The sequence below is a fragment of the Stegostoma tigrinum genome, unplaced genomic scaffold (assembly GCF_030684315.1).
Source record: "Stegostoma tigrinum isolate sSteTig4 unplaced genomic scaffold, sSteTig4.hap1 scaffold_270, whole genome shotgun sequence".
Lineage (NCBI taxonomy): Eukaryota > Metazoa > Chordata > Chondrichthyes > Orectolobiformes > Stegostomatidae > Stegostoma > Stegostoma tigrinum.
Genome location: NW_026728199.1, coordinates 81,130 through 97,853, shown reverse-complemented (window position 1 = coordinate 97,853; position 16,724 = coordinate 81,130). Strand labels below are relative to the sequence as shown.

The 16,724-nt window shown below is 52.9% G+C and overlaps 1 protein-coding gene across 1 annotated transcript; it reads left to right on the top strand.

The window, feature by feature from the left end:
• Positions 1–1,581: 1,581 nt before the first annotated feature.
• On the top strand, positions 1,582–15,423 carry cdca5 (cell division cycle associated 5). The gene is made up of 6 exons (XM_059643793.1): positions 1,582–1,679; positions 4,488–4,552; positions 6,711–6,767; positions 7,189–7,230; positions 10,117–10,614; positions 13,519–15,423. Exons 1-6 carry the CDS (start codon positions 1,625–1,627, stop codon positions 13,597–13,599), a joined length of 798 nt encoding a protein of 265 aa, XP_059499776.1. The 5' UTR covers positions 1,582–1,624; the 3' UTR covers positions 13,600–15,423.
• The last annotated feature ends 1,301 nt before the right edge of the window (positions 15,424–16,724 follow it).

The window sequence follows — 16,724 nt, the reverse complement described above, 5'->3', positions numbered from 1 at the left end:
GAGATGTTGCTCAGGGAACACGGTGATGTGTTGAAGTGGCAGGCAACTGCCCAGTTAAGAAGGCATTTAGCACAGGTTGGTAGGCATGCTCGCCAAGCCCGGTAGGTTCAGTTGCAAACGGTTCGTCACCGTGCTAGGTAACATCGTCAGTCTGCCACCAGTGAAGCATTGATGTCCTATGCAGCTTGGTATTTCTATGATGGTAGGAACTGCAGACGCTGGAGAATTCCAAGATAATGAAATGTGAGGCTGGATGAACACAGCAGGCCAAGCAGCATCTCAGGAGCACAAAAGCTGACGTTTCGGGCCTAGACCCTTCATCAGAGAGGGGGATGGGGGAGGGAGCTGGAATAAATAGGGAGAGAGGGGGAGGCATTGATGTTCTATCCAGCTTGTTATTTCTACGCCTCAGTTTGCTGGTGTGAGTTACAAATAACAAAGGGTGGGGCTGGATGAACACAGCAGGCCCAGCAGCAACTCGGGGGCACAACAGCTGACGTTTCGGGCCTGGACCTAGTTACAGCTTCGTCTCTAAGTGGTTTGTGCACAGGGTCTCATTCGACGCGATGGCTGATGGAGTCCAGTTGTGGTCGCTCTGCTGTTGGAAGGGGATCATGAGGCCGGAGAGGGTCCAGCAGAGATTTACTGGGAACCGGGCAGCGGGAAGGGGAGGGGTTTGAGTTACAAAGGAGAGGCCGGGACGTCTTTATCACCGGAGTGTCGGAGGCTGGTGGGGGGGTGGGGGGGGGGATCCTTGTAGAGGTGTATCACCACAAGGGGCACAGATTGGGTGGGTGGTAGTGTCTTTACCCCAGGACCGGGGGGTTTTAAAGACTAGGGGCATATTTTCAAGGCGACAGGAGGCAGATTTAAACAGGGCATGGGGGGGGGGGGGCAACTTATTTACATAAAGGGTGGTCCGTGTGTGGAATGAGCTTCCAGGGGAAGTGGTGGGTGTGGGTACAGTTACAGCATTTAAAAGACATTTGGATAAGGACATGAACAGGGAAAGGTTTGGAGGGATATGGGCCGGGAGCAGGCAGGTGGGACTAGTTTAGTTTGGGGATTATGGTCAGCACGGACTGGTTGGGCCGAAGGGTCTGTCTCTGTCCTGTGTGACTCTATTGGGTCCACGTTGTTACAAACAGGAAGTAACGCACAACAGAAGGGGAGGCACTGATGGCCTATCAGAGGGAGAGGCTGCGTGGGACCAATAGGAGGGAGGCAGTGATGGCCTATCAGAGGGAGAGGCTGCGTGGGACCAATAGGAGGGAGGCAGTGATGGCCTATCAGAGGGAGAGGCTGCGTGGGGACCAATAGGAGGGAGGCAGTGATGGCCTATCAGAGGAAGGGGTTGCGCGGGACCAATCGGATGGCCGCAGTGGTGGCCCATCAGAGGCAGAGGCCGCCCGGCGCAAACAATGGAAGGGGGCGGTGCTGCGGCATCAGCCAATCAAAGGGAGAAGGGCCGTTCCCTAATGAGTGAGGGTGGCGGCGCTGTCCAATCAGAAAGAAGGGCAGGGGCGGCCGCCGGGAGGGGGCGGAGCACAGCGCAGGCCAATCAGAGAGGAGGCGGGGTAATTTGAAGGTGGAGTCGGTTGGCGGGGTGCGGGCGTTGGCGGGAATGGCGGAGACGGCGAGAAGATCCGGAGGGAGCCGGAGCCCGGCTCGGAAACCCGGTGAGTGATCGAGTGGATCCCGTAGATCCACCCCACTCTCAGAGTGATCCAGAGCTTCATGACCCCCGCCCGCAGCGGGTATAGACCCTTTAGACACACTCACACGGAGAGAGGGACATGGTGGTCGTGCAACCCCCATCCCCCCCCCCCCCCATTCACAATGTCGGTGCAACCCCCATCCCCCCCCCCATTCACAATGTCGGTGCAACCCCCATCCCCCCCCCATTCACAATGTCGGTGCAACCCCCATCCCCCCCCCCCCCATTCACAATGTCAGTGCAATCCCCATCCCCCCCCCCCCCATTCACAATGTCAGTGCAACCCCCATCCCCCCCCCCCATTCACAATGTCGGTGCAACCCCCATCCCCCCCCCCCCCCATTCACAATGTCAGTGCAATCCCCATCCCCCCCCCCCCATTCACAATGTCAGTGCAATCCCCATCCCCCCCCCCCCATTCACAATGTCAGTGCAACCCCCATCCCCCCCCCCCCCATTCACAATGTCGGTGCAACCCCCATCCCCCCCCCCATTCACAATGTCAGTGCAACCCCCATCCCCCCCCCCATTCACAATGTCGGTGCAACCCCCATCCCCCCCCCCCCCCATTCACAATGTCGGTGCAACCCCCATCCCCCCCCCCATTCACAATGTCGGTGCAACCCCCATCCCCCCCCCCCCCATTCACAATGTCGGTGCAACCCCCATCCCCCCCCCATTCACAATGTCGGTGCAATCCCCATCTCCCCCCCCCCATTCACAATGTCAGTGCAATCCCCATCCCCCCCCCATTCACAATGTCGGTGCAACCCCCATCCCCCCCCCATTCGCAATGTCGGTGCAATCCCCATCCCCCCCCCATTCACAATGTCAGTGCAATCCCCATCCCCCCCCCATTCACAATGTCGGTGCAATCCCCATCCCCCCCCCCATTCACAATGTCGGTGCAACCCCCATCCCCCCCCCATTCACAATGTCGGTGCAACCCCCATCCCCCCCCCATTCACAATGTCGGTGCAACCCCCATCCCCCCCCCCCCATTCACAATGTCAGTGCAACCCCCATCCCCCCCCCATTCGCAATGTCGGTGCAATCCCCATCCCCCCCCCCATTCACAATGTCAGTGCAATCCCCATCCCCCCCCCATTCACAATGTCGGTGCAACCCCCATCCCCCCCCCCCATTCACAATGTCGGTGCAACCCCCATCCCCCCCCCCCATTCACAATGTCAGTGCAACCCCCATCCCCCCCCCCATTCGCAATGTCAGTGCAATCCCCATCCCCCCCCCATTCACAATGTCAGTGCAATCCCCATCCCCCCCCCATTCACAATGTCGGTGCAACCCCCATCCCCCCCCCCCATTCACAATGTCGGTGCAACCCCCATCCCCCCCCCCCCATTCACAATGTCGGTGCAATCCCCATCCCCCCCCCATTCACAATGTCGGTGCAACCCCCATCCCCCCCCCCCATTCACAATGTCGGTGCAACCCCCATCCCCCCCCCCCCATTCACAATGTCGGTGCAACCCCCATCCCCCCCCCCCCATTCACAATGTCAGTGCAATCCCCATCCCCCCCCCCATTCACAATGTCGGTGCAATCCCCATCCTCCCCCCCATTCACAATGTCAGTGCAACCCCCATCTCCCCCCCCCATTCACAATGTCAGTGCAACCCCCATCCCCCCCCCCCATTCGCAATGTCGGTGCAACCCCCATTCCCCCCCCCCATTCACAATGTCGGTGCAATCCCCATTTCCCCCCCCCCATTCACAATGTCGGTGCAATCCCCATCCCCCCCCCCATTCACAATGTCGGTGCAACCCCCATCCCCCCCCCATTCACAATGTCGGTGCAACCCCCATCCCCCCCCCCATTCACAATGTCGGTGCAACCCCCATCCCCCCCCCCATTCACAATGTCGGTGCAACCCCCATCCCCCCCAAAACAGAATGTTGGTGCAAACCCCATCTTCCCCCCCCCCCCCCCATTCGCAATGTCGGTGCAATCCCCATTCAGAATGTTGGTGCCACCCCCTCCCCCGCCCCCATTATACAGTGACAGACCCTGTCCCCACCAGTACTGTACCCCAGTGTTATACAGTGACAGACCTGTCCCCCACCGGTACTGTATCCCAGTGTTATACAGTGACAGACCTGTCCCCCACCGGTACTGTACCCCAGTGTTATACAGTGACAGACCTGTCCCCACAGTACTGTATCCCAGTGTTATACAGTGACAGACCTGTCCCCCACCGGTACTGTACCCCAGTGTTATACAGTGACAGACCTGTCCCCACCAGTACTGTCCCCAGTGTTATACAGGGACAGACCTGTCCCCCACCGGTACTGTACCCCAGTGTTATACAGTGACAGACCTGTCCCCACCAGTACTGTACCCCAGTGTTATACAGGGACAGACCTGTCCCCACCGGTACTGTACCCCAGTGTTATACAGGGACAGACCTGTCCCCCACCGGTACTGTACCCCAGTGTTATACAGTGACAGACCTGTCCCCCACCGGTACTGTACCCCAGTGTTATACAGTGACAGACCTGTCCCCACCGGTACTGTACCCCAGTGTTATACAGTGACAGGCCTGTCCCCACCGGTACTGTCCCCCAGTGTTATACAGTGACAGACCTGTCCCCCAGTGTTATACAGTGACAGTCCTGTCCCCACCGGTACTGTACCCCAGTGTTATACAGTGTGGTAAGGAAACATCAGTTCTGTGTGTGCATCTCAGTAATGAATGTCCCTAGACTAGACTACAGGAGCCCAGAATCATTGCTTTCTTTTTATTTTTAGATTTACATCCACCCACCAGGAGAAAGTCTGACAGATTGTCAGCGACACAGAACGAAGACTGCTCAGTGAGTACTGCAGCAGTCACTGAAATGTGGAGTGTTTCCTACTGCTTTCTGCATCATCGTCTGGAAGAATGTGGTTCCACTGAAAGACTTTGTGGTGTTGGCTACAGAGGGTCCCATTAAGTTAGCTCTCTTTTCAATAATGCTAAACTTGACCTGATTTCATTGGCAATGTGATGGGCGAGAAATTTCTACATCAAAAATGAAACCTATAGCCCAAGAACTATGTCTGACACTTTGTTGAAAATGCTCAGTGTTTTGGCCTCGACTGCTTTCTGTGGCAGAGAATTCTGCAGGCTCAATGGTTAGCGCTGCTGCCTCTCAGCGCCAGTGACCTGGGTTTGATTCCACCCTCGGCCGACTGCCTGTGTGGAGTTTGCACGTTCTCCCTGTGTCTGCATGTGTTTCCTCCCACAGTCCAAAAAAGTGCAGGTTAGGGTGGATTGGCCATGCTAAATTGTCCCATAGTGCCCAGGGATGTGCGGGTTAGGGTGGATTGGCTGTGCTAAATTGTCCCATAGTGCCCAGGGATGTGCGGGTTAGGGTGGATTGGCCGTGCTAAATTGCCCCATAGTGCACAGGGATGTGCGGGTTAGGGTGGATTGGCTGTGCTAAATTGCCCCATAGTGCACAGGGATGTGCGGGTTAGGGTGGATTGGCCGTGCTAAATTGTCCCGTAGTGTCCAGGGATGTGCGGGTTAGGGTGGATTGGCCGTGCTAAATTGTCCCATAGCGCCCAGGGATGTGCGGGTTAGGGTGGATTGGCCGTGCTAAATTGTCCCGTAGTGTCCAGGGATGTGCAGGTTAGGGTGGATTGGCCGTGCTAAATTGTTCCATAGTGTCCAGGGATGTGCAGGTTAGGGTGGATTGGCCGTGCTAAATTGTCCCATAGTGCACAGGGATGTGCAGGTTAGGGTGGGTTGGCCGTGCTAAATTGTCCCATAGTGCCCAGGGATGTGCGGGTTAGGGTGGATTGGCCGTGCTAAATTGTCCCATAGTGCCCAGGGATGTGCGGGTTTCGGGTGGATTGGCCGTGCTAAATTGTCCCATAGTGCCCAGGGATGTACAGGTTAGGGTGGATTGGCCGTGCTAAATTATCCCATAGTGCCCAGGGATGTGCAGGTTAGGGTGGATTGGCCGTGCTAAATTGTCCCATAGTGCCCAGGGATGTGCAGGTTAGGGTGGATTGGCCGTGCTAAATTGTCCCATAGTGCCCAGGGATGTGCGGATTAGGGTGGATTGGCCGTGCTAAATTGCCCCATAGTGCCCAGGGATGTGCGGGTTAGGGTGGGTTGGCCGTGCTAAATTGCCCCATAGTGCCCAGGGGTGTGTAGCTTACGTGGGTTATAGGGGGATGGGTCTGGGTGAGATGCTCCAAGGGTCAGTGTGGACTTGTTGGGCTGAAGGGCCTGTTTCCACACTGTAGGGATTGGATTCTGTTATATTCTAATCTATTCTCCCCACACTCTGGGTGAAAGAATTTATTCTTTTTTCAGTCTGACGTCCTTAAACAGTGACCCCAGGTTCTGAACTCCCCAATCATCATCATTATCCTGCTAGAATTTTATGGGTTTCCACGAGACTCCCTACCCCTCATTCTTATAAACTCTAGTGCATGTAGTCCGAACCGACCCAGTCTCCTCTTTATGTCAGTCCTACAATTCCCAGGAATGACTAGTAAACCTTCATTGCACCCCCTCCATAGCCACAACATCTTCTCTCAGATATGGAGAACAAAACTACACAGTACTCCAGACATGGTCTCACCAAGGCCCTGTGACAACTGCAGCAAGACGTCCCTGCTCCGTAACCTGCACATCCTTAGACTGTGGGAGGAAACGTGCAGATATGGGAAGAACATGCAAACTCCACACAGTCACCCGAGTCCCTGGTGTTGTGAGTCCCTAGTGCTAACCACTGAGCCACCGAGCCGCCCAATGATGACATAGTTGACCTGTGCCCTCATTACAATGTTAGGGATTGCAGCTAAATATTTTCAGTGGAAGTTCAACCTGTAGAGCAAGCCTTGGGGACAATGTGCTTGAAGTGCATTGGGATAGGCTGGTGGAGCGTGAGATGGTTAGCTTCTGTGGCGTTGAAGGGGACAGGCTCCCTGAGCCTTTGATTTCTTGTCGCTAACCCAGGTTCTGTACATCTACAGGCTCCAGTGGTCAAACGTTCAATTGTTCTGAAAAAGATTGAACCGCAGAGAAGCGTGGTAAGTGGTGGGCATGCTGCTGCTTTCGGGCTGCCCTGGGAACTGACGTGCTTTCCCCTTGCGCGCTCTTTTCCCCACCCCCCCCCTCCCCCCCACCCCCCACCACCTCACACTCCACGTTTGGCTGGAATAGAGCTCCTCAGATCCCCAGCAAACTTCCAAGGTAAGTATCTGTTGTGTACATGCCTCTGGCGAGAGATGAGTTCAGCCTGATCACTGGGCCACAAGGACGAATGAGCCGGGAGCCAGCTTGTGCAGTCGCAGCGAGCCATTTGAATCAGCCGCGCAGAAATCAGAGAAGCCGAGGCTTCGGGTGGAGGGCGGTCGGCCTGTGCTTGCTCTGTGTGGTAGTTATTTGAAAAACAGCCTAAACTGCAACGCTAACCTCTCTCTCTCTCTCTCCCTCTCTCCTCTCATCCAGCTTGCCAAATCTATCATTGCAACACCAAGACGCAGCCCCCGAGTAAGTGTACGCACTCCCCCCCCCCCCCCCCCCCTCCCTTCCCAGCTCCCAGAAGAGCCAAAAGGAAGGCATTTTACACTGTGTGTGGTTAGCATTCGGCATGTACCTTCTAATAGGCATCATCGAACCCTACAACGTAGAAGCAGGCCTTTCGGATCATTGAGTCCACACTGACCCTCTGAAAAGCTGCCCACTCAGACCCACCCTAATCCACCCTAACCTACTCATCCCTGGAAACTATGGGTAGAGTGGATTGGCCGTGCTAAATTGCCCCATAGTGCCCAGGGATGTGCAGGTTAGGGTGGATTGGCCATTCTAAATTGTCCCATAGTGCCCAGGGATGTGCGGGTTAGGGTGGATTGGCCATGCTAAATTGTCCGATAGTGCCCAGGGATGTGCAGGTTAGGGTGGATTGGCCGTGCTATATTGTCCCATAGTGCCCAGGGATGTGCTGGTTAGGGTGGATTGGCCGTGCTAAATTGTCCCATAGTGCCCAGGGATGTGCGGGTTAGGGTGGATTGGCCGTGCTAAATTGTCCCACAGTGTTCAGGGATGTGCGGGTTAGGGTGGATTGGCCGTGCTAAATTATCCCGTAGTGTCCAGGGATGTGCGGGTTAGGGTGGATTGGCCGTGCTAAATTGTCCCGTAGTGTCCAGGGATGTGCGGGTTAGGGTGGATTGGCCGTGCTAAATTGCCCCATATTGCCCAGGGATGTGCAGGTTAGGGTGGATTGGCCGTGCTAAATTGTCCCGTAGTGTCCAGGGATGTGCGGGTTAGGGTGGATTGGCCGTGCTAAATTGTCCCATAGTGTCCAGGGATGTGCAGGTTAGGGTGGGTTGGCCATGCTAAATTGTCCCATAGTGCCCAGGGATGTGCGGGTTAGTGTGGATTGGCCGTGCTAAATTCTCCCATAGTGCCCAGGGACGTGCAGGTTAGGGTGGATTGGCCGTGCTAAATTATCCCATATTGCCCAGGGATGTGCGGGTTAGGGTGGATTGGCCGTGCTAAATTGTCCCATAGTGTCCAGGGATGTGCAGGTTAGGGTGGGTTGGCCATGCTAAATTGTCCCATAGTGTCCAGGGATGTGCAGGTTAGGGTGGGTTGGCCATGCTAAATTGCCCCATAGTGTCCAGGGACGTGCAGGTTAGGGTGGATTGGCCGTGCTAAATTCTCCCATAGTGCCCAGGGACGTGCAGGTTAGGGTGGATTGGCCGTGCTAAATTGCCCCATAGTGCCCAGGGATGTGCGGGTTAGGGTGGATTGGCCGTGCTAATTTGCCCCATAGTGCCCAGGGATGTGCAGGTTAGGGTGGATTGGCCGTGCTAAATTATCCCATATTGCCCAGGGATGTGCGGGTTAGGGTGGATTGGCCGTGCTAAATTGCCCCATATTGCCCAGGGATGTGCAGGTTAGGGTGGATTGGCCGTGCTAAATTGTCCCATAGTGCCCAGGGATGTGCGGGTTAGGGTGGATTGGCCATGCTAAATTGTCCCATAGTGTCCAGGGATGTGCAGGTTAGGGTGGATTGGCCGTGCTAAATTGTCCCGTAGTGTCCAGGGATGTGAGGGTTAGGGTGGATTGGCCGTGCTAAATTGTCCCATAGTGCCCAGGGATGTGCAGGTTAGGGTGGATTGGCCGTGCTAAATTGTCCCATAGTGCCCAGGGATGTGCGGGTTAGGGTGGATTGGCTGTGCTAAATTGTCCCATAGTGCACAGGGATGTGCGGGTTAGGGTGGATTGGCCGTGCTAAATTGTCCCATAGTGCCCAGGGATGTGCGGGTTAGGGTGGATTGGCTGTGCTAAATTGTCCCATAGTGCCCAGGGATGTGCAGGTTAGGGTGGATTGGCCGTGCTAAATTGTCCCGTAGTGCCCAGGGATGTGTGGGTTAGGGTGGATTGGCCGTGCTAAATTGTCCCATAGTGCCCAGGGATGTACAGGTTAGGGTGGATTGGCTGTGCTAAATTGTCCCATAGTGCCCAGGGATGTGCGGGTTCGGGTGGGTTGTCGGGGACGGTTCTGAGTGGGATGTTCTGAGGGTCGGTGTGGACTTGTTGGGCTGAAGGGCCTGTTTCCACACTGTGGGGATTCTACAACGATCATCTCCGAAGAGTGGCGGAGAAACTCAGCAGGTCTGGCAGTATCCGTGGATAGTAAAACAGTTGACGTTTTGAGTCCAGCCGGCCTTGGTCAGACGTGGAAGTAGTTCGGGAAGGGTTTCAGATTTCCAGCGTCTGCAGTTCTACTTCTACAGTTGTCCATTGTGTGGAAGCTCTGTTCTCCGTTTCTCATCCCCAAGAGGATGCTTGAAGACAAGAGCATTGTTGTATATTCGTTGTTATCTAAAGGGTAAAGAGGGAAGCAATGATGGCCTAGTTGTATTATCTCTATCCTATTAATCCAGAGACCCAGCCAGTATTCTGGGCATCTGGGTTCAAATCCTGCCCTGTCAGATGGTAAAATTTGAATTCAATTTATTTTTAGAAGGTCTGGAATTAAGAATCTAATGACAACCACAAATCCGTTGCTGATTGTCGGGGAAAAACCCAACTGGATCGTCACCGTCCTGACCAAGTCTGGGCCTACGTGTGACTCCAGACTCTCAGCAACATGGTTGACTGTCCTCTGGGCAGTGATGCCAACCTGCCGTGATGGAATCTCTAGAGACAGGGGGATGTGAGCAAGTAAAACTGAGCAGAAGATTGGGCGCAATCTTAACCGAGTGATAGGACTGCTTCGATGGGCTGAATGGACTCCTGCCAGCTGTCAGACACATTGATGAATTGTTGCACTCAGCGATATTCCGTCTGTGAATGCGGCTGTCGGTTTAATGTTCCGAGAGGCCCGTTGTGGTCGCGTTAAACCTCCAGCTTTGCTTTATTTTGCAGATTTCCCCAAACGCCGCGAAGGAAAATGTTGGCGGCGATCTGGCGAGCACGCCCGGTGACAACGCCACACGGGTTAGCCCCTTGCTCCCCGGCCTGGCCAGCCCGGACCCCTCAGCCGAGACGGTGGACGCAGAGAGAAGCACGCTGATGTCCCAGAAGGTGCGGCGCTCGTACAGCCGCCTCGGTTCGCACGGCGCCCACGCCGACGGCAGCTTCACGGCTTCCCCGGGCTCGGCCAGTGAGGCTTCGGACACCTCCACCCCCAACCAGTCATCAGCAGTGGCGGCGGGCTCCCACAGATCGTTCTTTGGCTTCGACAGGCTCCTGGCCAGCGACGCTGTGCCGGGGATCTCGCCAGTGAAGCGCCTGACCCCCAAGGAGAAGACGGCGGAGCTGCCTGGCTGCGCCGGCGGCTCCCTCGTGTCGCTGGATGTCAACATCCCTGGCGTCGCCGTGGCCAAGGAGAGGAAGAAGAAACGCAGAGTCCCCCAGTTTGAGGTGAGACCGAATGGCGTGGGAGCTGCGGGTGTCCACTCGCGGTCCCTCCAAGGCTGCTGCCCACCCCCAGCTCACTGACTGCCGTCCTCTCTCACCCCTCAAGACCTGAAAGCCCCACTCCTGGAATTTGACTCCATCATCTTGCCCAACCTTCCCAGTGCCAGCATTGAATGAGTGCTGCGGATCACAGGCAAAGCTGAGAGGCCGGGCCGTTTGGGTGTAAAATACCCCTTGGCAATATATTTGAAGAGAAGGAGGGGAGCCCTGCTCAGTGCTCTGGCTGTTATTGTATCCCCGTCCAATTTCACTGAAACATGCAGGTTTATCTGATTGTCTTCAAACGACTGCATTTGGGAGCTTGCTGAGGGGAAAATTGGCTTTGCAATTCCAACGTTGAACTTAAGAAACAGGAGCAGGAGTAGGGCATCCAGCCCCTCGAGCCTGCTCTGCCATTCAATAACATCGTAGCTGATATTTCCGTGGACTCGGCTCCCTTTACCCTCCCGCACACCCTAACCCTTAATCCCTTTACTGCTCAAAAACCAATCCATAAACGTGCCTTAAAAATATTCAATGAGGGAGCCTCACTGGGCAGGGAATTCCACAGATTCTCAACCGTTTGGGTGAACAAGTTCCTCCTCAGCTCAGTCCTAAATCTGCTGCCCCCTCGTATTGAGGCTGTGCGCCCCCGTTTCTAGTTTCGCCCGCCAGTGGAAACAAACCCACCCACCCCACCCCGTCTCTACGTTACCTGTTACACCAGGGACGATGCTGAAAGTAGTTTCCTGGCCCGAGTTTCTTTGGAGCCTGGCGTGGTTGTGAAAAGACGCTCCGTCACTCCTGCAGCTGCTGACCTGGTCAGCTATTCTCACCCGTTGGCTTTGTATTTTTGTCTGCTTTGGTCTGCACTGATTTTGGAATGGAAGAGCTGCTACGGGAGAGCGAATCAGCTGAAGCAGGCTCACTTAACGTAGTCACTCATCCACATTTTGTTTACCTTTCATCCTTTACTGGGAGATGGGTAGCGCGCCCAGCCCGAACTGCCCATGAACCGAGTGCGTTGTGAGGGAAGGCGAATGATCGACCAGATCAATCCGGTGTAGTCGTACAGGGCAGGAAAAGCCCTCCAGCCCAGCCGGTCTGTGCCAACATTAACCCCAGACTTCCTTCCCTAAAGGACACTAGTGAACCAGAAGGGTTTTTACAGTGATCGGTGATCGCCATTGCCTTCGCTGAGACTACTTTTGTATTTCAATTTTTTAAAATTTTTAAACAAAATTAGGATTTGAAGCCTGCTCCCAGAACGTTGGTGGCTCAGTCATGTGGATGCTGCTATTATAAAGGGCACAGAGCTGTACAGCACAAAGACAGTCCCTTCGGCCCAACTTGTCTGTGCTTACCCAATATCCTAAATTAATCCAGTGTCATTTGCCAGCATTTGGCCCATACCCCTCTAAACTCTTCCTATCCATGTCCCCATCTAGATTCCTTTTAAATGTACCATTGTACCAGCCCCCACCACTTCCTCTGGCAGCTCGTTCCACACACGCACCACCCTCTGTGAAACAGCTGTCCCTCGGCTCCCTTTTTAAACCTTTATTCCCCGCCTCTCACCTTAAACCTATGCTGTCCAGTCTTGTCTCCCCTACCCTGGGGAGAAAAGACCTCCTCCCACTGTCTGCGCTGCTCTCATTGAAATGTGCCTGACATTTACTGCATGTTCTGCCGCTGATTTCCGCTGAGGTTTGCGGCCAAAGTGCAAGCTGTAGGCCCGGCTGTTTGGCAAGTCTGGGCAGGGCGAGGTGCTGGTTAGCACCAGGCAGTTTTCTCCGGCTCCCTCAGTCTGCCTTTATTCTGCCAGCCTGCTTTAACTTCACACTGAAGTTAGGTCACGGCTTGAAGGGAGGGTCTAATGAAACAAGGGGGTACACGTCATATCCATGTGCCACTATCACCTTGTTAATCTGACCATCCTCACCTTGCTAAATCCCAGCATTGTGCAATAATTTTGCAGCCCCTGTTGTGGGGCTGTGCAGAAATGCCAACGGTGTTCCCAATCCGCACCTCTCTTGCGTTCCACATTTGTAAGTTCTTTTTATTTATTTATTTTTCCTTTTTTGAGGCAGAGAAGTGACACTGACAGCCAGTACACGACATGCTGCCCTCGAGTGACGGCATCCAGAGTGCGTCATTCCTTGCTGTCAGTTACAAGGTGTACTTTGTTAGGCACGCCTGGACAAAAGCATTTCGGGAATGCTTCTCACTCCGAAATGTTCAATGCTTCAAAAAGATAAATAAAAGCAGCTCACCATCACATTGTTTTTCTCAGAGCAGTTAGTGAAGGGCTGTGAATGCCGTGCCCCAGCTAGCGACGTCTGCATTCCCTGAATTATTTTGTTCTGTGCTTAGAAATGCTCAGGGTTCACTTGGTCTTCTGCAGTGACCCTACCTTCCCCAGGTGCCTCTGTGGCCTCCCCACTGATGGATGTTAAGCAGGGACTTGATGCTTACTCCCACTTCCCTGAGACATTGTGCAGGGTCGGGGATTCTCGCAGCTTCCTTGTGCTGAGTGGAATTGCTATAAGCTACTGCTAAACTCGGAATCGTGTTCTGTTGCTCCCACCCCCACCAGTGGGGGTCTCGAGGTGATGATGATTTAGTCCTGGTGTGGGTCTTATGATCAGGACTGTAAATCCATGCTAGCGTTCCCGAGTTGTGGCCTGAGGCTCCAGCTAAGAGCCCGGGGAGAGCGCATCAGATCGCGCAGGGAGCCTTGTGCTGGAGCCCCTCCTGGTTGCATCTTTGTTGGGAGTGGCTGAGAATATCCCGAGGCCCACATAGCTGCTAACTGTTGCCTAATGCGCTTTGCACTCCCTTTTTCCTATTTTTTTTTTTGTTTTCCAGATGTCAGCGTTGGACGAGTGGGCTGCTCAGATGAACGCTAGTTTCGAAGAAGCGGAACGCTTTGACTTGGTCGTGGAGTGATCAGCGGGGGAGCCACTCTCCTCCTGAGCTCTCAAAAACACTTTTTTCCAGATGGGTTCAAAGTAGCATGAGCTTCCATATACTGGAATGTCCGAGAAGCATCTAACTCTACCGGTACTTGTAGAAATGTAGAAGGCAGAGGAGCCTGTGTTCATCCTGCAGTGAGTGAATGACTGCAGCTCTTTTGAGGCGTATGTCTGTACCCCGTCCCCTTGGAACCTTACCATTTGTACAAACGCTTGTCACCGTAGAATCTCCACTTGCTGCCAGCTGCTACTCACTGCCAGCCACCGTCGTTACAGATTGCCAGTCAGAGCACGGTTTAGGCTTTAGTGAGCTCTACAAATGTGTCTGTCTCTCGCTGGGCACTTACGGCTTTTGATCGATTTTTTTTTAAACACAAACGCAGCATCCTCCTGGAACCGGTCGACAACCTGGGTCAAATGGTTACTTTCAGAAGTGCTAATCTGGCACATGAAGCTCAAAAGTGGCCTGGCATGATACCATGGCCTGGTGAGAGAGGGTAATGGTTTTTGGCCTGGGGAGGGGGGGTTGCATAGACCACAGTCATTGACCTGTCACTTCACTTTTCTGCCGACTTGCCTGTTTTTGTTTTAAAATATACAATTTGTTTGTACATTTTGATAGCTCAACTTTTGCAAGGTGGAACAGAACAGCAGGAAAATGATCAGATGTTATTATTTTTTAAAAAATGAACACAGCATACGTATTTTTTTACGATGCTAATCCATAGTCGAACCCAGAAACTCTGCCAGTACATTGTCCCTCTCGAAGAGTGGAACTGAATTATTTCTTCGCTGATTGAGAGGTGATTTGAAGGATCCTTCACTGAATGCTGCTAACGCTTGGATAGGGGGTGTTTTATATAGTTGACAAATTGTTCCCACCCTGATACCCGCAAACTCACTGGATGTGGCTTCAATTATGTGTGAGGGGAGCCTGTGTGATTATGCTTGAGCACATTTCCATGTCCTCTCCAACCAGGGCTCAATACCAGTGTGTGTTGGGCCCAGCTGCCTGGCCCCATTCCCTCCTGCCCCAGTATAGCTGTGAGCCAGCTGAAGCTTATCAGAAGCCTGCTACACAACAGCCTGATAAACAGTGAGCAAAACATTACGCTGGGTAAATATTATGTATCGTGTAATTCAGTATCAACTAAATAAAGCATCATGTTTGCCGTGTCCTGTTCCCTCTCTAAAGCAGCCTTTGTTACGTTTGAAAAGGAAATTTTGCTTTTTGCTCGGATTTCAGTGAGGCTGAGAGAAGTGTCAGCAACGCTCATGTTAACAGAACCTTGAAACCCACACGCAGCAGCATAAACATCCATCTCGTCTTCCCACATTAAATGGTTTTCTGGAACTTGTCCCTGCAAAATGCAGGTGTTTACAGTTCTGCTGATGGATCAAGGGGTTAGCAATTCCTATGGGTCAATTAATACCTCAATATCTGTTCACCTTGACCTCTGGGATTGCATGCTAGCAGCTAAATCCTCTTTCTCAAATAAATGTACAGTCCACACAATGCGGTATTAAACTTTTTTTTAAATATATGAAGTGCATTTTATACCAGAATTAAACTTTTTCTGGCCACTTATGTAAAACAACTAAACTCTGCAGCAATTAGATATAATCGCTTCTTTAGCAAACTGATTCCAAGAAAGTAGGTAGGGCCACTTTGTTTCTATTTTAATAATTAGATTTTCACTTTGTGTAGGTATAGAGATAGCCTCACGCATCAGACATCTTGCTGCTGGTAGTTTGGTCAGTTATTGTATATAATAAAGTGTGAGACTGGATGAACACAGCAGGGCAAGCAGCATCTCAGGAGCACAAAAGCTGACGTTTCGGGCCAAGACCCTTCATCAGATCCTGATGAAGGGTCTAGGCCCGAAACGTCAGCTTTTGTGCTCCTGAGATGCTGCTTGGCCTGCTGTGTTCATCCAGCTCCACATTTTATTATCTTGGATTCTCCAGCGTCTGCAGTTCCCATTATCACAGTTATTGTATGTTTGTTTAAGGAGGTAATAAACTGAATACAAAGGCTTTATGTTTTGAATGTTGTCAAGTTTTTTTTTGTGAGACCTAATCAATGTTGTATTTGCACAACTGCCTTGTCTGGAACTAGCATACAAATTCCTGCCCCCCCTGTCCTAAAGTAAAGCTTAGAACTGTGGATGTTGAAGATCGGAATGAAAACAGAAATTGCTGGAGGAATTGGAATTGAACCTGGTTCCCTACCCCCCGTACTGTTTACTTCACCCTCAACCCCTGTCTGAAAGGAAAACAAAGGTTTTTTTTTAAAGACCGCTATTGAAATTTCGTTTGCAATTACACTTTTGCTTCTATTAATAGTGTGCTTCAATCCACTTGCCCTCATTACATCGTCAGGTTTTATTTTTCCTGAGAAAACTCCCTCTGGATCCTGGGACTGGTGAGTGACGCTGATCGAAGACAATGAAAGTGTGCCCACTACGTTCAGCATAGACTGGCTGGATGGAAGGGTCTGTTTCGGTGCTGTATGGCAAAGATACTTCCACAGGTAGTGGAGGCACTGACCAGGAACTCCAGCTTTCACGCATAGAATCCTTGCAGCGTGGAAGCAGGCCATTCGGCCCATTCAGTGTACTAACCCACTGAAGAGTATGCCGTTCCGCCCCCAACGCTATCCTTTTAGCCCTCCTGCTAGCCGTGGACACTACAGGGCAATTTAGCCTGGCCAATCCACCCTAACGGGCACGCCTTTGGAGTGTAGCAGGGAGCCCATGCAGACATGGGGAGAATGTAGTTGCCCCGGGGTGGGGGGGGATTGCACCCGTGTCCCTGGTGCCATGAGGCAGCAGTGGTTCTTTGTCCAGAGCGAGTGTCCGAAGCTGTGGATTGCAAACCTGCAGTAGGAACGCCACCTTCTAGCCCGTGTGAAGATTCTTTGAGGAATGAGCGTTTCTACATCAGGCTTGCTGCTGTTACAAAAGGCTACTACCCTCCCACTGTAATTCCTTGCTTGGAGCACTTTCTGGAGAGAGAGGGAAAGCTGCCTTGCTTTATTGTTGAATCCCACTGGGGAATGAATAAATACAATGATCACAGCATAATCTGAATGCTCCT